The following is a 22,571-nucleotide window of genomic DNA, read 5'->3' as shown; positions in this document are numbered from 1 at the left end:
TCATAACTATAGAATATTCACCATTTGAGAGTAACAAAAAAATGTTGAGTGAATAATAAATTAATGAAGTAAACTTGGCAGCTGATAATTTATAGAGAAAAAACAGTATGGAAAACTTTTTTTTTGGCATTTTGTGAGTTATAATAAGCCTATGTAGTCTTTGGAAGCAGAAGTTTCAATGAAAATACTCAAAATGATGAGGTTGGATGTGTAACTCTTAAAAGTGAAACACCAAGAAATAGTTTAGATTTTCATGTCTTAAACATGTAAATTTCACTGTAAAACATTTTATAGAAACTATCATTGCATATATTTGAGACAGTAAGCTATTACAATCTGTTGTCTGGTAAAATATTTGTCACTAATTCATTCCTTAAGTCAAAATGAACCATGCCAAGTGCAGAAGAATGTTTTTTATTGCAAGCAATGCCATATATTTGCTGAGGTGGAATCTTCCTCTGCTCCCATCCACTCTGGGAAGGTTGAGGGGCTTCCAAAGTACTTCACAAATTCTATTTGGCTCTAAGGAGTAACCCAAAATGAAGATTGGTGAATAATACTGTGTGCTATGTGCTTAAAGTCTGATTTTAAACATGTTTAGCAATATTTAAAATATAGCTGTTAATGGGCAGTTCTATAAAGTTTACTAAGCAAAAACAACCAATTTCCTGTCTTATATCTCTGCATTGCCTTTCATTTAGATCCACCAAAAACAAATTTCTAGCCTTTTCCTTGTGCAACTTATGCATATTCTAAATAAGTTCATGAAGGCCTGAAGATCTATCCATAGGGAAAAAAGTCTATTATAATATTGCCTGGTAAAGGTCAACCCCATTCCCTCTTAAATTAAATATCATATAATTCTCAGTCTAGCCAAACATGCTTCATCCTCTCTGATGTGCCACACCACACTCAGTTTCTTTTTCATGTATATCATTTACTTTATTCTACTGCTCATGCAGCAGGAACAGTATCTGTGTATTTGTTACCCCTTTACATACCTTGTACCCCAGAAGAGTTTTTTCATGACAGAGAATTTCTACATCACAAACAAACTGAATGGAAATTAATTGCATCAATCTTATTGGAATTATACAATGGGTTCTTCCCTGATAATATGCTCCATATTACCTATCAACTTCAGTAATCTCTTGTTTCATTCACTCTCCATTATGAGTCTCAAATCTGATTCATTAATAAAAGTGAATGAGAATGTAACATCTCCTGAGAAATTATTTAAAGGCATATAAGCAGGTGAATAAGTTTTGCTTTTTAAAAGTAAATTTATTTGAGACCAGATCCCACTCTGTAGCCCTGGATGGCTTGGAACTCCCTATAGTGATCAGCCTGACCTTGAGTGCAGAGAGTTCCTCTGGCCTCTCTCCCTTCTGAGAGCTGGGATTAAAGGCATGGAGAATTATGCCCAGCCTGAGACTGCTTTACTAATGCCTTCATTGAGACTAGAGAGATGCTCTATGATATAATTTTTAAAGTCCATGTCTCTGCTTTCCAAGATGTGGTTTACCAAGGTAGTCAATGGGTTCATTAGCAGCAATTCAAGGCTCAATATTAAAACAATATTAAATATTACCAAGACGTTTTTAGGTGACAGATGCAAAAAGTGTGCCATTTCAAAAGCCTACAGTCTATCATGTTTCCTTAGAGAAACCATAGAACTATGGTGCACTCACTACAATCTAAGCATGTGTATAACAGCACCCTGCTTTTTTCCTCTTTCCACACAATTCTTAAGCTGGGTAAGATTCCACAAGGAATTTAATTATCAATACTTTTTCTTATGACTTTATAATGTTATAATACTGACTATGCATTAAGTGTAAAATAATAAATTAAAAGCCCTTCCCACAGTAATATAGCAAAAAGTATAATTTATATATATGTATACACACACACACACACACACACACACACACACACAAACATTAAAATCAAGGTAAAATACTTGCTAATTGACCTGGACCTGTGATCTAGATAATATAATCTAGATAATATAAAGTGGTAATAAAACATAGAAGCATACATAGTCAGGCATATTATCTTCTATTTTCTCCAAGGTAATCAAAGTAAAAATTTTATGTGTGAGGCTTTGTTAAAAAAAAAAAAACACGGGGGGGGGGGGCGTGCTGGCACTCGCCTTTGATCCCAGCACTTGGGAGGCAGAGGCAGGTGAATTTCTGAGTTCAAGGCCAGCCTGGTCTACAGAATGAGTTCCAGGACAGTCAGGGCTACACAGAGAAACCCTGTCTCAAAAAAACAAAAACAAAAACAAAAACAAAAACAACCCCCCCGCAAATGGGAAAAAAATCCACTGACATCTTGTTTTGTATCAGTAATATTGTACCCTAACTCCTCTGAAAGAATCTACTACCCCTTAAACATTCTGCCTCAGGAACACAGTCCCCTAATTGAGTAGGTTTGGTAGTAATCACAGTATGATCATCAAAGGGACTCAAGAAGGAAAACTGTAATATTTATTTGGGTGAATCAAGCAACTCAACTAGTTTCATGTTTCAGTATTCACCAAGATGTGAGTGGCTGGGACAACAAAAGACAGAATCTTGAGCTGTTTATAGAGCTACACCCTGTATTTTGATAACTAAATTAAAAATGAGAGTCAGTTATCACTTTAGAAATCTAATCATACTTTAAATGTAATACTTAATTTAAACTTTAAAAATTTTAATTCCCCCCAATTTCCAATTTTTGGCATCTAAAGTTTCAAGCATTTTGTATTTAACATTAGTTGTCCAAGAGCACAAGAGCAAGTGATGATACAAACAAAGACACGGTTTGCTATTTTTCTCTCTTAGGCATATAACTAATAAAACTATGAAAACACAGAACAAATAAAAACTCTTTTACCTTTCACTAACTGACCTTTTACTTTGATCAGATGAGATCTGTAATAAGATAAAATAATAAATGTATAGACAATGTTTAAAATGAGTCACATAAAAAATATTCAAGGTATTTTCCTGCCCCATCCTGCCTTATTGTTGTTGAGATGGGTTCTCAACTATGAAGCCTTGGCTAACCTGGAGCTTATGTAGACCAAACTGGTCTTGAATTCATAGAGATACGTCTTCCAGGCCCATCAAGTGATGGGATTAAAAGCATGCATCATTATGCTAGGCCATCAAAGTGGTTTTCTTAATATGACAGTCATATAAAACAAATATATTACAAAGGCTGAGAAATTATATTTTGGCAAAGGACAAGATTAAGGAACATCTGGCCCAGAAATTATATTTCTTAATCAAAAGTATACAGGGTTTTTAAAATATACTTTTAGTAGATAAAATTACTTTAAATGTATTCATAACTATATTATTTTAAATATACTTGCTATAGTTTATTATGCTAATGCACTAAACAATGGTGTTTTAAAAATATAATTTTTAATATATATTAAGAATGCATACTGGAAAATTTATTGAGATATCTGATCAAACTGAAACCTGTGCTCAACAAGTATGATTTTATTAATAGACAAATTCCTTTGATCAGTAACAGGTATTTTTCTGTATCATAGATGTTGACACACTCCAGGCCTGAGCATCACCTAACTTCGCTTCTTTCATATGAACATTCTTTACCCATGTACAGCAAGACTTTTGGCAGTTCACCAAAATGGTTTCCTTTCTTTCTTAGATACTTTGTTAGTCTGCATCTTTAATCTTCCTTCAAGTTAAATGTGGCAAATGTAAAGTTCCTCAGGTCAGCCCTGAGTGCTGAGGCTGAATGTGGTGCCAGAAGCCACTTGTACAATGGAAAAGATTCTGTATGCCTGGATACATGAGTGACAGCAAATAACTCTCTCCAACAGACACTAACCCTGGCCTACTCTCAGTGGTGAACTGGTATGGTAGAGCCAGCTCTCGTGTTTGTTGCAGAAGTGGCAGAACACTAATATGTCACAATGGATTTTAATACAACCACCCAGAGAGCTATAGCTGAGCTAAAAATATCAGCAAAACCAAGCAATACATTGTTACATAGTTCTAACAACTTACATAAGAAGTTCGTGAACATTACGTCATTTTGTACTTGCTCATTCTTTAAAGTGTCATTACATTCCATTAATTAAGGACTGGCAGATATAATAGCAGATATAATAGATTTATGTTCAGTTCCTGGAGGAAATAATAACAGTCCTGGCCCCTTACTTAATATAAACAATATTGCAAGTCAGCTACTCCTTTTTTTATCATATTGATGAAATTACAAAATAGCGCTTTTATTTTATAGTTAGCATTCAGTATCAGAAATGCCATATTTTTCCTTTATTGCTGCTTGGTTTTATATTTTTATCTCCTGACACAGATGATAACAAAGTACCTATGTGAAATCAAAATTCAATAGCTGATGTCCCAGATCAGACACAAAATTTAATCTGGACAATAAGTGTGTCACAGCCAACCAAGAGTACTGGAATAACAAAAGAGTGGCTGTAACAGAAAAAGGAGTAACTTTATTTACCATATACACAAAGTATTTTAAACTACGAGCTTAATAAAGGAGAGTAATTCACCCGTCGTAGTAATTCAACATTTTTTCTCCAGCATTACAGACTTACATGTTACTCTTTTACCTAAAGTCTTCATCTTTCATGGCTTCTCCTGATAAGTATTGTAAACTAAACTCCTAAATTTAGTACTCAGTTTAGGAGTTTTCACAATCTTACTCACTCTGCTTTCAGCATGCAGCCTCTAGGTGATTTTGCCTGTCTTGTTATAACCAACAATTCATTAGAAAATGAAGCTTTTCCAATGCAAAGAATATGGTAAAATTGAGGACATGTCTCTTCCAAGATAAAGCATGTCATATATCTGTGTGTCTCATATCTTTCTGACTTTGCATCTTCATTGTTATTTTTCCAGCTTTTGTAAAATTGTGAAGAAAGGGTTTTATGAACAGCCTTCTATGATATTTTTCTAATACTGTTACAACCTTCAGATGTGTGTGCACTCCTGGATCCTAGTCCACAAATCTGCGATAATCATGTATGCTGTCTGGGCCATGAAGGTTTTTTTTTTGGGGGGGGGAATTTATTATACAGCTAACAATAACTAAGTGAAATGGTATATTTAATTCTTCATCTCTCTTTGTAACTAGAAAAATTTTAGAAAATAGGGGGGGATGTGTACAAAGAACAAACTAGGAAGAACCTGAACACGATAGAATTCATAGTACTTTCCACTGCCTTACAGACAACCTGTGTGACTAGAGTGGAAGATACACTTTAGTATACAATGTGAATATCATCATGAGTATGCATAAAGACCGGGGGCTAATCAAAGAAGAGGCTCAGATCCCGGGAAAGGATTAGACCCAACAAAGCCGGAATAAGGTGTAGGAAAGCATTTTTAGGTTAGAGAGGGGTAAAGCTCCCGAATCCACAGTGCTACAGGAACAAAATAAAATTTTCTTTAGGATTATTCTCTAAAATTTTGCTTTTATATTGAACTTTACCAATTTTAAGCAAAAATATCTTCAGTTTTTAAAACCTTATTTTCTTCCTGTTCTCAAAAATATACTTACATCATCACTCAAAATTGCTAACTTATAGTTGGTATTCATGAAGACAATGAATCTGTATATCTAAAGGGTAAAAATCAAAACTCTAAATAAATGAAAAGTAATTTATACAAATAAAGTAAGAAGGATATGAAAGAATTTATTGTAAATCATATACTGACTACTTTGGTCAGTTTCTCCCTCACCTGATCCTTCCTTTGTTCACCCAACTGTGTGTCACTCTTCTTTGGTAAGGAATCCTTTGAATCTTCAATCTTAACCTTTGATTTATTCTGACTCTGGCCCCGTTTTGTTTTAGTTCTCTCTTCTTTAAACATCTCTGACTTTTGAGGTAGGACATTATCGAGTTGAGTCTTATTTCTTTCAGTTTCCTGATTGTGAGAAATCAGTTTGTTAGGTTTAAGTCACATTTCCCTCTAAAAAGCACATACTTCAGGAATCTGCACACACTGATACCTAAATTCTCTCTAACTCATCTGATGAAGTTAGGTTAAACCATCTGCTATAATTCCACAGCTTTATAATTAGAATTAATTAAAGATATTTGCATGTTGAAAAAATTTAAAAAACATTTTCCACTTTTTTCTTATTAAAATAAAGCACAGACATTTTCCCAAGTTGCCATCTTCAAGGCCATGATGTGTAATGACACCCTAAAAGGACATCTAAGGGGTGGGGGTGCTTAATATACCAGGTATCAGAATTTTTTTTTACAAAGAAAAATTTGAAAAAGAAAATTCACACCAAAAAAACCTCCCTCATCACATAGAAAAATCACTCAATATATGTATTCTCTGGTATGTTTATGGATATACATTTTGATGGCACATATACTATATTATGCTATACACATATAATATGGTCTTTTTATTCAAAATGTTATATTTTTACAGCAAAAGTATATAGTCAAAAATAGAAATCAATATATTTAGTAAAATGACAATTTCAAATTTTCAAATATTTTACCAGTGTACATTTTGGTCATTTCAAACCTTTTACATTACACCTTAATTGAAAGTTTTTTTTTTCTTTTCATTTTTTCTTTAGAAAAAACTTTTAGAAGTAAACTTGGTAAATGAAATGGTTACATTTCCCCAAGAATTTCAATGAATATTTCCTTTCAAAAAGGTAATTCATGCTGATATAATAGAAATATGGGAAAGATTGTATACTTTGGCTTATACCCAAAAGCATTAGATATATCTGTTCCTAAGTTTTAACAAAGTTGTGGGTGAGAAGCATCTATTGCTAAAGTGAAATTTAATAATCAATGAGGTATATATATTTATATCTATTTCTATCTATCTATCTATCTATCTATCTATCTATCTATCTATCCATCTATCTATTTATCTATCTATATCTGTGTTTTGTTGAGCATGTTTTTTTATCATAATTTACTTATTTGGGTTTTCTTGGTTATTCCAGTGAAGTTTATGAAATACCTTTATATAAAATATTTGATACTATCTATATTGTATCCTGGACGAGATTCTCAGTTTCATGCTTTCAGTTCCAGAGCATGCTCTTCCTGAGCCATGCAGAGCAACTGATAGAAAACCCTTGTAACTTACAAACCAGATATCAAGGTTGAAGACAACTCAAACCATAATTTACAACTTGAAAATTGTAAATTTAGGGGATGCTGGCTAATTAGTTAGGAACACTGAATGCCCTTCCCAAAGCCTCAGGTTTTACATTTACAGCACCCACATGGTAGCTTGCAACTGACTGTGACTCCAGTTCCAGAGGATCTGGTGCCATTTTTAGCCTCTGAGGGCATTGCACACACATGACACACATACATACATACACACATTTTTAGCCTCTGAGGGCATTGCACACACATGACAAAACATCCATACACTTAAAGTAAATAAAATATATAATATAATATAATATAATATAATATTGTAAACTTAGTAAAGTCAAATTCATCTTATGGGTAATAATCCTTAGAAAGGTTTGCTTAACCAGAATGTCTGATCTTTTGACAGTGATATTTAGTTTTTGTCATTTTGACACAAACTATAGTCACCTGGGGAGACAGAGCCTCAGCTGAAGAAATGCCTCCATCAGGAGGCATTCCTGTGGGGCATTTTCTAGATTAATGGCTAATAGAGTAGGCTTCAGCCCATTGTGAGTGGTGCCAACCATAGGCAGGAAGTTCAAGGAAACTAGTTGAGCAAAAGGCACAAGCAAGACAGTAAGCAGTTCCCTCCATGGCTCCTGTCTTTATCCCTGCTTGACTTCCTGTCCTGACTTCCCTCAATGATCAGGACAAATAAACCCTTTCCTTCCCAGGTTGCTTTGGTCAGTGTTTTATACCAGCAACAGAAAGCAAACTAGGAAAGACACTGACACGATATTATCATCACACTCACATCTGTGCTGGGATGCATGCAACCCACACTGGTCACACTGGCTAGACAATAATATGTCACTCAATTATCATTTATGTTCATTTGTAACTCTGGTACTTTAAAACAACCAGTACTGTATTAGCCTATCTTTTCCATAAATGCTTACTTGGTGTGACTATTTTATTCTTCTATAAAAACTTTTAGTACTAAAAGTTGTTAAATAGTATATTATCATGTTAATGTAATGCATCCCTACTTTACATTCAGCACCAGAAGTGGAAATGCTTTCATCACTGAAATCTTACAGTACTCATTCTTGTTGGATGAAGATAACTGCCGTAATTGTTCTTCTTTTACATAACCAAGGTTCTTATCCCTTATATCTTACAGTAGTTTTCTTATACTCAAAAATAATTGTATTTGCATTTATGAGCTGATTTCTTTATACTTATGTATCAATTTGAGAAACATGGTAGATTAGAATACTGATAATATAGAACTTTGAAATTGAAAAACTTATGCTTTGTCACTCTTCATCTATGACCCTTCCAAAAAAACTACCTGTATTTTTGTTAAATGTATATCATTCTAATTTTTTGCATTACATTTTCTGAATAATGTAATTGAATAAACATCTTGGACAAAAAACCAATTGCTTTCCTATTTACTGTTTTATTCTAAAATCCAGTCTCTTTGTTCATAGCTTCTCTTTATATAATTAATGAATTGTCCTATATTTAAAAAAAAGTTATATAGACTATAAGTGTGGGAAGCCACATGTGCCATTGCAGGGTGGCACTGGTTACCACTGGCCACCACGAATACATAGGCAGTAAAATTTTTTTGCCAAGATGAGGTTTTCAGAATTAACCAATCAGATGAGAGACAAGTTAACCAATCAGATGAGAGACAAGTTAACCAATCAGATGAGAGACAAGTTAACCAATCAGATGAGAGACAAATTAACCAATCAGATGTGAGACACGCAAATGAGGTGGTAAGCATAACCCATGCATAACCAATCCGGGTGTGAGACATGCCTCTCCTAGGCCTATATAAGCAGCACCAGTTCTGGGCTTGGGGTCTCTTCGCCTCTGCAATCAAGCTCTCCCAATAAACGTATGCAGAAGGATCCTGTTGCAGCATCGTTCTTGCTGGTAAGTCAGGGCGCGCACAAGATACAAGTACTTATAGTTTTCTGTGTTCATTTATGAAATGTTTGTATCTCACTTTAATTTTTGTTTGGCTAGAACTTGAGAAAGAGCAGGAACAGACAACGTACTCATTGTATTAAATTTAGTCCGAAAGACAAGAGCCAATTCTTTCTTCCTCCCTTCTTTTCTTTCCTTCCTTCTCCTAGAGCTGGGGATAAAGGCTGTTGTGAGTCATCTGGCATGGGTAGGAACCAAGTTCCAGTATTTTGCAAGAGCAGTATGCACTCTTTTGTGTGTGTGTGTGTGTGTGTGTGTGTATGTGTTTCTTTTTAAAATTAAGTTATTTATTGCCTTGGACCAGCCACCGGACCAGGATCAATTACTGGTAGCAATGGGTGGTGTTCCAGTTGCAGGGAAGCGGGGGGGGGGGGGGAATGAGGGACTAAAGTAGCTTACTTTTGGTATTTTTTTTTCTTTCTTTAAGCCTTTGCTATTCTAAAGCCAAAAGTCTCTGGCTTCTGGTAATTATCTCCTGTTAATAGCAGCAGGGGATTAAGAGAAGAAGGTTTATTAGTTTCTGTCTGGCTTAAGGATCCCTCCCTGGTAGGCCAGGTGAGAGGCTTGGAGTTCATAAACTGTTCATGAGCCAGAGAGAAAAGAAAGGGAGAATTCAAGCACACATAGACACACACAGACACACACTTTGGTTGGGCATGAACACCTATCTCAACAACTTCATAAGTAGTAATGCATACTTACATACATGCACATATACCTAGACACATATGTATGTACATACATATAGACAGACATACAGACACACACACATATAGATACATATATATTTATATATACTTGGTGGGTGGGAAGAAATTCTATTATAAAATTACCTCATAGACAAAATGTTACATAAAAGGGGAGTTACAGAAGGATGTTGATAATAAGTACAAAGCAGTGTTTCATTCTATAAGCTCATTATAAGTTTAAAGTAACCATTTCACAGAGCCTTGCTTTATCATAGCGCATACCTGTGGCTTCATCCTTGGACCTGGCCTTGAATGAATGTTTTTCCTTGATCACAGATTTGTTTCAGGCCTACTTTCTTATCCTAGTGCAGTTGGCCTGTGACACATGAAGGTTTACGGGGCTCTATTTGCAACTTTATTCTATAGGGGGATTGAGATTACTTGTACCAATTTAAGAGTTCTTGTATGAATTTAAGAGTTCTATAAAGTCATTATCAGAAATCGTGAAATCATATATAATCATCTCTATAAGTGTTACTATATGAGAGTACATTTTCATGTTGATCTGCAGGAAATTTGCCCAGTAGAATCCAAAGGCAGGCAATATAGTCAGAGACAGCACTCTTAATCACTGAGCCATCTCTCCTGCCTCTGAGTCGTATTTTAAATCCAAATAGATTGTGTATTGACTGTTTGAAAGGGATTGCTTTCTTCATGATTCTGAATTATTGTTTTAGATATGAATGAACACTATGGTTTATTAATTTATTTGCATGTATAAATGACTATGTGCAACAATGTATTCATATGTGTATTGCTGTCATATGTGTATTGCCCCCCCCACATATGTATATAGATACATGCTAATTATATTTGATGTTAATTCTGTCCTCCTGTGAGGGGCTGCAAACAAGGAATGAGTCAGCACTTAGGTGATTTCCTGTAAACTGCTTTCCACCTTAATTTGTAAAATAAAGGACAGCTGATGATTGGGCAGATAAAAGGGAAGGTGGTGCAGAAGGTTGGGAGAGAGAAGGAGAGAATGGGAGAGAGAGAGAGAGGAGAAAGAAGAAAAGTGGAGCAGAAGCACATGGCTTGGAGAAACTGAAAGTTATAAGGGGTCTCATAGATGTGGAACATGGTAATGTAGTGGTAGATCTGCCCAATCTAGGCACACAGCATGTGTATTCATATTAATTGAGTCGTCTTTTCATTGCTGGGGCTTATTTGAGTTGGAGATTTACTGCAACAGATACACACTCAATTTATAAGATCAAAGCGTTCATTTAGAAATTCTCAGCTGGACAAAAGGATGGACCATCCAGAGACTGCCCCACCCGGAGATCCATCCCATAATCAGCCACCAAACCCAGACACTGTTGCATATGCCAGCAAGATTTTGCTGAAAGGACCCTGATATAGCTGTCTCGTGTGAGGCTATTCCAGCGCCTGGCAAACACAGAAGTGGATGCTCACAGTCAGCTATTGGATGGAACACAGGGCCCCCAATGGAAGAGCTAGAGAAAGTACCCAAGGAGCTGAAGGGGTCTGCAACCCTATAGGTGGAACAACAATATGAACTAATCATTAACCCCAGAGCTCATGTCTCTAGCTGCATATGTAGCAGAAGATGGCCTAGTTGGCCATCGTTGGGCAGAGAGGCCCCTTGGTCTTGCAAACTTTATATGCCCCAATACAGGGAAATGCCAGGGCCAGGAAGTGGGAGTGGGTGGGTAGGGTAGCGGGGGGGGGGGGAGGGTATAGGGGACTTTTGGGATAGCATTTGAAATGTAAATGAAGAAAATGCCTAATAAAAAATTGGGGGAAAAGAAAACTAAGGAGAAGGGCGATCCTGTAGGAGGACCAGCAGTCTCAATTAATCTGGACCCTCCAAGATCTCTCAAACACTGGACCACCAAACAGAGAGTATACACCAGCTGATATGAAACCCCCAACACACATATGGTAGAGGACTTCCAGATCAGTGTTCATTCAGAGATGATGTACCTAACCCTGAAGAGGCTGAAGGCCCCAGGGAGTTTAGAGGTCAGGTGGGGCAGGCTTTGGGGGCATCCAGGTGTGGGGAGGAGGTGTGGGATGTGAAGCAGTTAGAGGGTGGTTGGGGGTGTGGGGAATGGAATATGGAGTGTAAAACAAATTAATTAAAAATTTAGATAAAAAAAGAAATTCTCAGCTGGGCATTCTCTTAGCTTGCTGTTTAGAGGTTCACCCTCACCTCTAAAGTCGATTTCAGTTGTTCTTCAAGGGTTTACTCCATTTTCAATGTTTCTGCTATCTTTCTAATAATGAACATTATTCATTCTGGTATTTTCAGATTTAGGTTTTTATTTTTGTGGTCATTAAATGTCTCGATATACAGATTGCCAGTATGACGATCTGAATACATCTAACTGCAAAGTTCTATGCAGTGGTGGATACAACTTGAAGCTATAGCTTCCTGTTGATGTCCTACACTCAATATTACCATGAATCTTGTAAATTAGAACTACTATAAATGGAACATTTTATTGTATTTTCTTTTTTTTTTTTTTTTTTACAAGTTTTTTTTTTTTTTTGTTTAAGATTTATTTATTTATTTATTTATTACATGTAAGTACACTGTAGCTGTCTTCAGACCCTCCAGAAGAGGGAGTCAGATCTCATTACGGATGGTTGTGAGCCACCATGTGGTTGCTGGGATTTGAACTTCGGACCTTCGGAAGAGCAGTCGGGTGCTCTTACCCACTGAGCCATCTCACCAGCCCTGTATTTTCTTTAGGTCTGAAATATTTACACATGGAGGAAATCTACAGTGGATGATGGTTTGAGATCCATATTTAAAGCCCCATGTATGTTTTTTGTTTGTCACAACAAACTCCTTGAGGACAATCTGTGCCACATCTAATCCTGTACACTGTATAGAACAGAGGCACCAACACTCATGTGTGAATAAGGGTAAGTGACCCATGGAGGAAAAGAAGGTCTAGATAGGATTCCTGAGTTCATGGCTTTCAGTTTGGAAGTAAGGCTTACTTGAGCCATATGAGGTGCCCCAAAGGTTACGAAAAGTCTCTGTCTTTATAACTTACAAAACAAGGGCACTGTTTGGGACAATTCTAACCATGAAAAGGCTCAGTCAAACTAGCACAAAGAAGGAAACTGAAGACAAGGGCCCAATAATTTTATATAAAATCTGTCCAAGCCTCCCTCTAACCTGTGAACCACATACACAAAGTAAAGACTCAAAGCAATCTGGCAAAATCTAAAAGAATTAAAATAAATGTCTGGATAAGTATATAATTTCCACACACACCTAATCATGTTCATGGTATAATAAAGGAAAAATGCTATCATCAAAGGGACATAGTAGATCCTGGAGTATCAACACCACAGTACAACATCCATAAAACCATTATAATAAACTAAAAATGGACTTACTATTAAGGCCAAGAAAGAAACCAAGAAAGATTCCCCAAGACAATCCTGATTTTAAAATTATCTTAGAACACTTTTAAAGCAGCCAACAGACAGTGCCCAATATGTCTATGAATAAATTTACAGAGATCTCACCAAACCTAAACTGTAATAAATAGCCAAATGGGAACAACTGTAGTACCAACAATTATATCATGGTTTTAAAACTGAATGTATAAACAGAATAGCAGGTTAGAAAGGACAATGATAAGGTGAAACCACTTAGATGTATCACTGTGAAATATGTAAATACAGAAATAAACCTTTTACGAACATATAGGAATATGTATAGTGACATCAGATTTCTACCACCCAAGTGTGTATCCATACAGGAACAGAAAGAGGCAAACACATGTTTGGCAAAAGTTACATACTCAAGATGCTGAGCACATGCCAACTTAGTGTGTTAAGAACAGTCAAGTGTTCGTGCAACTAAACCAAACTGTTGGAAAGCAATGAAAAAGAGAAAATAAGAAAGGGCCCAAACATCACACAGGAAAATGACAATTTGAAAGCTGTATCTTATCAGAAAAACCATAGTTAAATAAAAGTGTAAAACAGAGATTCCTTCTTGTCTGACATCTGCACTTGAGAGCTAGGCTGATCCACAGCTGGCTGTGCATGGGTCCTACCAGGAGAGAGCTTTTCTCCCAGGAATGCTTTCACTCCAGTGTTCAGAGGTGAGATAGCCACTTTCTATCCAATAACTGTCTGGAGTGGAGCAGCAAGGAGCACACAGGGCACAAAAACAGTGCAGCAGCTTTGACAGCTGCTCTCCCAGGAGTGCTGACACAGACCCACAGGCTCTCAGGAGGAACAAGCTACAGCCAGAGACAGCAAGAACATCTAACACCAGAGATACCAGGATGGCAAAAGGCAAATGCAAGAATCTTACCAACAGAAACCAAGACTACTTGGCACCATCAGAACCCAGTTCACACACCACAGTAAGTCCTGGATATCCCAATACACTGGAAAAGCAATAAGTGGATTTAAAATCAAATCTCATGATGCTGATAGAGGATTTTAAGAAGGACATAAATAATGCCCTTAAAGAAATACAGGAGAACACAGGTAAACAGATAGAAGCCCTTAAAGATGAAACACAAAAATTCCTTAAAGAATTATAGGAAAACACATCAAAACAGGTGAAGGAATTGAACAAAACCATCAAGAATCTAAAAATGGAAGGAGAAACAATAAAAAAATCACAACGGGAAACAACTCTGGAGATGGAAAACCTAGGGAAGTAACAAGGAGCCATAGATGCAAGCATCATGGACAGAATACAAGGAATAAAAGACAGAATCTCAGGTGCAGACAATACCATAGAAAACATGGACACAACAATCAAAGAAAATGCAAAATGCAAAAAGATCCTAACTCAAAACATCCAGGAAATCCAGGACACAATGAGAAGACCAAAATTAAGGATGATAGGTATAGAAGAGAGTGGAGATTTCCAATTTGAAGGGCCAGTAAATATCTTCAACAAAATTATAGAAGAAAATGTCCCTAGCCTAAAGAAAGAGATGCCCATGAACATATAAGAGGCCTACAGAATAACAAATAGATTGGATCAGAAAAGAAATTCCTCCCACCACAGAATAATCAAAACATCAAATGAACAAAACAAAGAAAGAATATTAAAAGCAGTAAGGGAAAAGGTCAAGTAACATATACAGGCAGACCTATTAGAATTACACCAGACTTCTTGCCAGAGACCATGAAAGCCAGAAAATCCTGGGCAGACGTCATACAGACCCTAAGAGAACACAAATGCCAGCCCAGGCTGCTATATCCAGCAAAACTCTCAATAACCATGGATGGAGAAACCAGGATGCTCTGTGCCAAAGCCAAATTCACACAATATCTCTCCACAAATCCAGCCCTACAGAGGATAATAAATGGAAAACTCCAACACAAGGAGTGAAACTATACCCTAGAAAAAGCAAGAAAATAATCTTCTTTTAACAAACCAGAAAGAAGACAGTCACAAAAAAACATAGTTCCACCACTAACAACAAAAATAACAGTAAGCAACAATCTTTTTTCCTTAATATATCTTAAAACCAATACACCCAATTTCCCAATAAAAAGACATAGACTAACGGACTGGATACATAAACAGAACCCAACATTTTGCTGCATAAAGGAAACTCACCTCAGTGAGAAAGACAAACACTACCTAAGAGTAAAAGGCTAGTAAAACCTCTTCAATCAAATGGTTCTAAGAAACAAGCTGAGTAGCAATTCTAATATCGAGTAAAATCGACTTTCAACCTAAAAATATCAAAAAAGATAAGGAAGGCCACTTCATATTCAAAGGAAAAATCTACCAAGAAGAACTCTCTATTTTGAACAACTATGCTCCTAATGCAAGCGCATCCACATTCATAAAAGCAACTTTACTAAAGGTCAAAGCACACATTGCACTGAACACAATAATAGTGGAAGACTTCAACACCGTACTCTCAGCAATGGGCAGATCAGGGAAACACAAACTAAACAAAGAGACAATGAAATTAACAGAAGTTATGAAACAAATAAATTTAACAGATATCTATAGAACATTTTATCCTAAAACAAAAGAATATACCTTCTTCTCAGCACCTTATCCAAAATTGACCATATATCAGTCAAAAACAGGCCTCAGCAGATACAAGAATATTGAAATAATCCCATGCATCATATCAGATCAATAGCTCAGAATACCCAGGATACAATTCGCAAACCACATGAAACTCAAGAAGAAGGAAGACCAAAGTGGGGCTACTTCGGTACTTCTTAGAAGGGGAAATAAAATACCCATGGAAAGACTTACAGAGACAACTTGTGGAGCAGAGAATGAAGGAATGACCACCCAGAGACTGTCCCACCTGGGGATCCATCCATATACAATCACCAAACCCAGACACTATTGTGGATGCCAAGTGCTTGCTGACAGAAGCCTGATATAGCTGTCTCCTGAGAGGCTCTACAAGTGCCTGACAAATACAGAAGTGGATGCTCGCAGCCAACCACCGGACTGAGCACAGGGTCCCCAATGGAGGAGCTAGAGAAAGGACCCAAGGAGCTGAAGGGGTTTGCAGCTCCATAGGAGGAAAAACAATATGAACTACCCTGTAACCCTAGAGCTCCCAGGGAGTAAACTATCAACCTAAGAGTACACATGCACATGGTGGGACTCGTGGCTCTAGCTGCATATTTAGTACAGGATCACCTTGTCGGTGAGAGGAGAGGCCCTTGGTCTGGTGAAGGCTCTATGCTCCAGTATAGGGGAATGCCAGGGCCAGGAAGCAGGAGTGGGTGGGTGGGTGAACAGGGGGAGGGGGAATAGGATGGGGGTTTTGGAGTGGAAAAAGGAAAGGGGATACCATTTGAAATGTAAATAAAGAAAATATCTAATAAAAAAGAAAAGAAGTGTAAAAACATCTTTAAAGTGTAAAACACTTGTAAATTTTCTTTAGTAAAGCAATTATTTTAAGAAAAGATTTGAAAACTATATGATTCTTATTGAAATATGAGAGGAAACACCATCTACTAAAGCAAAACTAAGTAACAATGAAGAAAAGAAACAAACCTCTAATCACCAGTCATGGATCTCAGTAGGACCTGGAAACTGGAAAAGAGATGCATGGCAAAAAGCCAGATATATATTTAGGCTTCTAATGGGACTCAGCCACCTCAGAGGACAGCAGAGTTCCAAAAGGGCAGATGACCCATCAAAATGGAGCACTTATGATTCAAATCAGAAGGGGCATACGAAGGATAATTTTTAATGAATTATTACAGAAATAGACACAGAGAAGATATATCTTACTTGGATTTGATGCAGTTCTTCAAATGATTTAAATTCTCTGTTTGGAGATATATTCCTGTAATTAAAAATATTAAAAAAAAAACATGAAATTGAAAACACATCGGTGCTTTGCTTTCCCCAAAACTCCAGACCATTTAAAATCTTAAAAGAAATTGATACCTTTAAAAATCACATGGGTGCAAGCACACACCCATACCCACACCCACACACACCCACACAGACACACACACCCACACAGACACACACACACACACAGACACACACACACACACACATACACACACAGAGAGAGAGACACACACACACAGAGAAATAGAGGAGAGAGGAGAGAGAGAGAGAGAGCTCATGACATAGTTTATGCTTGAAGGTCAGAACACAACCTTTTTTTTTTTTTAAAGGAAAGTAATAGTATCATTTCTTTATTTTTTTTTACACTCCATAATCCATTCCACGCACCTCCCCCATCCACTCTCCGACTGCTCCATATTCCATACCTCCTCCCTACCCCCCTGTCTCCACCTGGATGCCCCCACCGCCTACCTGACCTCTAACCTCCCTGGGGCCTCCAGTCTCTTGAGGATTAGGTACATCATCTCTGAATGAACACAGACACGGAAGTCCTCTACTGTATGTGTGTTGGGGGCCTCAGATCAGCTGGTGGATGCTGCCTATTTGGTGGCCCAGGGTTTGAGAGATCTCGGGGGTCCAGAATAATTGAGACTGCTGGTCCTCCTACAGGATTGCCCTTCTCCTTAGCTTTTTTCAGCCTTCCTAAATCAACAACAGGAGTCAGCTGCTTCTATCCATTGGTAGGGTGCAAATATCTGCATCTGACTTCTTTTAGCTGATTGTTGGGTCTTTCGGAAGGCAGTCATGTTAGGTCCCTTTTTGTGAGCACTCCATAGCCTCAGTAATAGTGTCAAGTTTTGGGACCTCCTCTTGAGCTGGATCCTACTTTGGACCTGTTGCTGGACCTTCTTTTCCTCAGGCTCTTCTCCATTTTCATTCCTTTTATTCTTTCAGACAGGAACAATTATGGGTCAGAGATGTGACTGTGGGATGGAACACCATCTCTCACTTGATGCCCTGTCTTCCTGCTGGAGGTGGCTCTATACCTTCCCTCTCCTGACTGTTGGGCATTTCATCCAAGGTCCCTCCCTTTGATTCCTGAGAGTCTCTTATCTCCCAGGTCTCTGGTGCATTCTGGAGGATTCCCCCAACCTCCTATTTCCTGAGGTTGCCTGTTTCCATTCTTTCTACTGACCCTCAGGGCTTCAGTCCTTTTCCCTCACCCAATACCAGATCAGGTTCCCCTCTACCCCCCACTACTCTGTGACATCCACTTTCCCTCCCAGGTCCCTCCCTCCCTCTCCACTTGTGATTGCTTTCTTCACTCTCCCAAGTGGGACTGAGGTGTCCTCACTTGGCCACTTCAGCTTATTGATCTTTTTGAGTTCTGTGGACTGTATCTTGGGTACTCTGTAATTTTTTTGGCTCATATTCATTTATTAGTGAATAATGCCATGCATGCCCTTTTGGGTCTGAGTTACCTCACTCAGCATGATATTTTCTAGTTCCATCCATTTGCCTGCAAAACTCAGGATGTCCTTGTTCTTAATAGCTGAGTAGTATTGCATTGTATAAATGAGCCACATTTTCCATATTCATTCATCTGTTGTGGGACATCTAGGTTGTTTCCATCTTTTGGCTATCACAAATAAGGCTGCTATGAACATAGTAGAATATGTGACCCTGTGACATGGTGGGGCATCTTTTGGGTATCCTGTCTGACTACATATCAATACCATTCAGTTTTTTCCTTATCATTATTGCTCTGTAGTACAGTTTGAGGTTAGGGATAGTGATTCCCCCCAGAAGTTCTTCTATTGTTGAGAATTGTTTTTGTTATCCTGGGTTTTTGGTTTTTCTATATGAAGTTGAGAATTGCTCTTTCCATGTCTGTGAAGAATTGTATTGGAATTTTGATGGGGATTGCATTGAATTTGTAGAATGCTTTTGGTAGGATGGCCATTTTTTGAGCTTATTATGTATATTTCTTTAAAATGAAATACAATGAAAAAACAATAACAACCAATAATTGAAAATCCTATACCTAAAGCAGAGAAATGTTTGGAAATAATGCATCCAATACATATTCTTTAATGAAACTGAATATGATAATACATGGTTTAGAGATAAAAAACATAATTTTTGGTTTAGTTCTCATATTTATCAATGCTGTAGATTCTTTTTTTAAAACTTTTTCCAATTTTTTATTAGGTATTTTCTTCATTTACATTTGAAATGCTATCCCGAAAGTTCCCTATACCCTCCTCCCACCCTGCTCCCCTACCCACCCACTCCCGCTTCTTGGCTCTGGTGTTCCCCTGTACTGGAGCATATAAAGTTTTAGAATGGCCATTTTTACTATGCTAATCCTGCCAATCCATGAGTATGGGAGAACTTTACATCTTCTGAGGTCTTCTTTGATTTATTTCTTTAGAGACTTGAAGTTCTTGTCATACAGATCTTTCACTTGTTTGGTTAGAGTTACACCAAGATATTTCATATTATTTGTGACTCTGTGAAGGGTGTTGTTTCCCTATTTATCATTTGTATAAAGGAAGGCTTCTGATTTGTTTGGGTTAATTTTTATATCTACCCACTTTGCAGAAGTTGTTTATCAACTGTAGAAGTTCTTCAAAGAAGAAAAGTGTTCAGGAAAGAAAAATGGCAAGTATACTTTCAAAATCTCAGTCATTTTATATTGTAATCAGAGCATTGAAAAGTTGGCTTGAGAAAAGTTATTCATTTGTTTATCACTTAAGATATAGGGATTTAATGATTATTTTTAAGTATATGTATATAATAAGTAATAATAGTAGAACAAACCCCTTACCTCTCTCAGTTCACTCACTACCTCTAATCCTGTAACAATTCCTTGTTTTTCCCATTTTTTACTTTTCCCAATTTAAAACTACATATTTGTTAATTTCATTAAAAAGCCTGTGACTTAGGTACTTTTTTTTTTTTTTTTTTTTTTTTTTTTTTTTTTTTTTTACAACTTTGGGAAGGAAAAGATCACATATCTTCATGCTTACCTTTCTAAATCTTTATCCTTTTTCTTTTCTGATTTTCCAGGTTTCTTAGTTCGCTCTAATTTGGTTGCAGACTTTACTCTCTACAATTTTGAACATGTCAAAATAAGGATAGCATAAGTTATAAGGAGTTCATGGTAATATATTCTGCTCAGATTTTCCCTTTACCCTAGGAGTTACTCTACTGTTTCAGGGAATTTATCTCAATTGAAACAAAGCAAAATTAATGATATACCTAGGCTGTTTCTATTTGTACTTAAAAGAGGTGGGGGTACTTGCACAGGCACATGTGTAGAGCTCAGAGGTCTTTCTCTATTACTTTCTTTCTTTTTTTTTTTCCTCACTGTACTTTTCTTTTTTTTTTTCCCATTTTTTATTAGGTATTTAGCTCATTTACATTTCCAATGCTATACCAAAAGTCCCCCATACCCACCCACCCCCACTCCCCTACCCACCCACTCCCCCTTTTTGGCCCTGGCGTTCCCCTGTACTGGGGCATATAAAGTTTGCGTGTCCAATGGGCCTCTCTTTCCAGTGATGGCCGACTAGGCCATCAAAACAACCCTGAGATTCCACCTCAATGGCTAAGATCAAAAATTCAGGTGACAGCAGATGCTGGCGAGGATGTGGAGAAAGAGGAACACTCCTCCATTGTTGGTGGGATTGCAGGCTTGTACAACCACTCTGGAAATTCGTCTGGCGGTTCCTCAGAAAATTGGACATAGTGCTACCGGAGGATCCAGCAATACCTCTCCTGGGCATATATCCAGAAGATGCCCCAACTGGTAAGAAGGACACATGCTCCACTATGTTCATAGCAGCCTTATTTATAATAGCCAGAAGCTGGAAAGAACCCAGATGCCCCTCAACAGAGGAATGGATACAGAAAATGTGGTACATCTACACAATGGAGTACTACTCAGCTATTAAAAAGAATGATTTTATGAAATTCCTAGGCAAATGGATGGACCTGGAGGGCATCATCCTGAGTGAGGTAACACATTCACAAAGGAACTCACACAATATGTACTCACTGATAAGTGGATATTAGCCCCAAACCTAGGATACCCAAGATATAAGATACAATTTGCTAAACACATGAAACTCAAGAAGAATGAAGACTGAAGTGTGGACACTATGCCCCTCTCTATTACTTTCTATCTTACCTTTAGAAGCAGACTCTCTCATTTAGCATGGAGCTCACTATTTTGGCTAGACTGGCTGGCTAAGAAGTTCTTGGGATCTGGTTATCTCTGTTCCCCAGTGCTGGGGTTATGGATGCACCACTGCACACAGTTTCTTTACGTGGGCTCTGGTGATGTGTGTTCAGCTTCTGCAGTGAGCACTTTACTAAAGATCTCTCTCTATCCTCTGTATACATACATTTTGAGTAATTTCACAGAATGAAATAATTAATTTCCTCTGATTTTTTTTTCAGTTTTGCTGTGGTGTGGTCTATGGCTCCTGAAAGTCACTTGATTGTGCCATACATGCAGTAGAGCCAGGGGGACATGCAGAAATTCATTAGGATGACATTATACAAAAATACCATCAGTGATATATTTAAAAACTAAGGTGTATGAGTCTGAATACACAAGTAAAAAAAAAAACCTCATATGTTGAGGTTGAACCTGAAATGAAAACAGCTTCATCTGAAACTGTAAAGAAAATTGAAACACCAGATATGGCTTGTGTGAGACTCTGTATGTTGAGAATCATTGAGATAGCTGTAATGTTGTGAATAGTTATGGCCCCCATATACTCATATGTTTGAATGCTTGGCCCATAGGAATTGGCACTATTAGGAAGTGTGGCCTTGTTGGAGTAGATGTGGCCTTGTTGGGGAAAATGTGTTGCTGTGAGGGTGGGTTTTTGAGGCCTCTTAAGGATAAATTATGCCCAGTATAGTTTCCTTCTGCTGCCTGCAGATTCAGATGTAGAACTCTCAGCTCCTTCTCCAGTGCAATGTTGGCCTGAAATGTGCTGCCATGCTTCCCACCATGATGATAATGGGCTAAACCTCTGAAACTGTAAATTAAAATGTTTTCCTTTAAGGAGTTGCTGTGGTTATGGTGTCTCTTCATAGCAATAAAACCTTAACTAAGACACTGGCAAAGCTACCTTCAACTTGTGTTTGTTTCAATGTAGTGACACAAACAAGAGAAGTAAAGTTCAAATTACACTCAAATTGGTGTTAGTATTAGAGCTGTCCATGGATAGCCAGAAACTGAACCAACCAGCATCTGAACCCAGTGAACTTGACAAGATCCTCTTGCATCCGTTGCCATGGCACCCATTGTACAATCCCTGTGCATGAGTTACCTGTGTTACCTGTTTCACCTGTGTCAGTTACC

The 22,571-nt window shown here is 37.4% G+C and overlaps 1 protein-coding gene across 5 annotated transcripts in view; it reads right to left on the bottom strand.

Moving 5' to 3' along the window:
* Positions 1 to 398: 398 nt before the first annotated feature.
* Ccdc7b (coiled-coil domain containing 7B) overlaps positions 399 to 22,571 on the bottom strand; it is a 116,622-nt gene continuing 94,449 nt past the window's right edge. For 2 of the 5 annotated variants that reach the window (NM_001369028.1, NM_029292.3), the window contains 5 exons: positions 20,221 to 20,300; positions 17,120 to 17,174; positions 5,745 to 5,930; positions 2,884 to 2,921; positions 399 to 522 (listed from right to left, as the gene is read on the bottom strand). In NM_001369028.1, the coding sequence (NP_001355957.1) occupies positions 513 to 522; positions 2,884 to 2,921; positions 5,745 to 5,930; positions 17,120 to 17,174; positions 20,221 to 20,300 (369 nt within the window). In that variant the 3' untranslated portion in view covers positions 399 to 512. Of the gene's footprint in view, positions 523 to 2,879; positions 2,922 to 5,744; positions 5,931 to 17,119; positions 17,175 to 20,220; positions 20,301 to 22,571 lie in introns of those variants that run through there. The other 3 variants (NM_001369029.1, NM_001168369.1, XM_030243825.1) reach the window with 2 other exon arrangements.

The sequence above is a fragment of the Mus musculus genome, chromosome 8 (assembly GCF_000001635.26).
Source record: "Mus musculus strain C57BL/6J chromosome 8, GRCm38.p6 C57BL/6J".
Lineage (NCBI taxonomy): Eukaryota > Metazoa > Chordata > Mammalia > Rodentia > Muridae > Mus > Mus musculus.
Note: the sequence above shows the minus strand (reverse complement) of the source record. Positions and strands in the feature narration are given on the sequence as shown.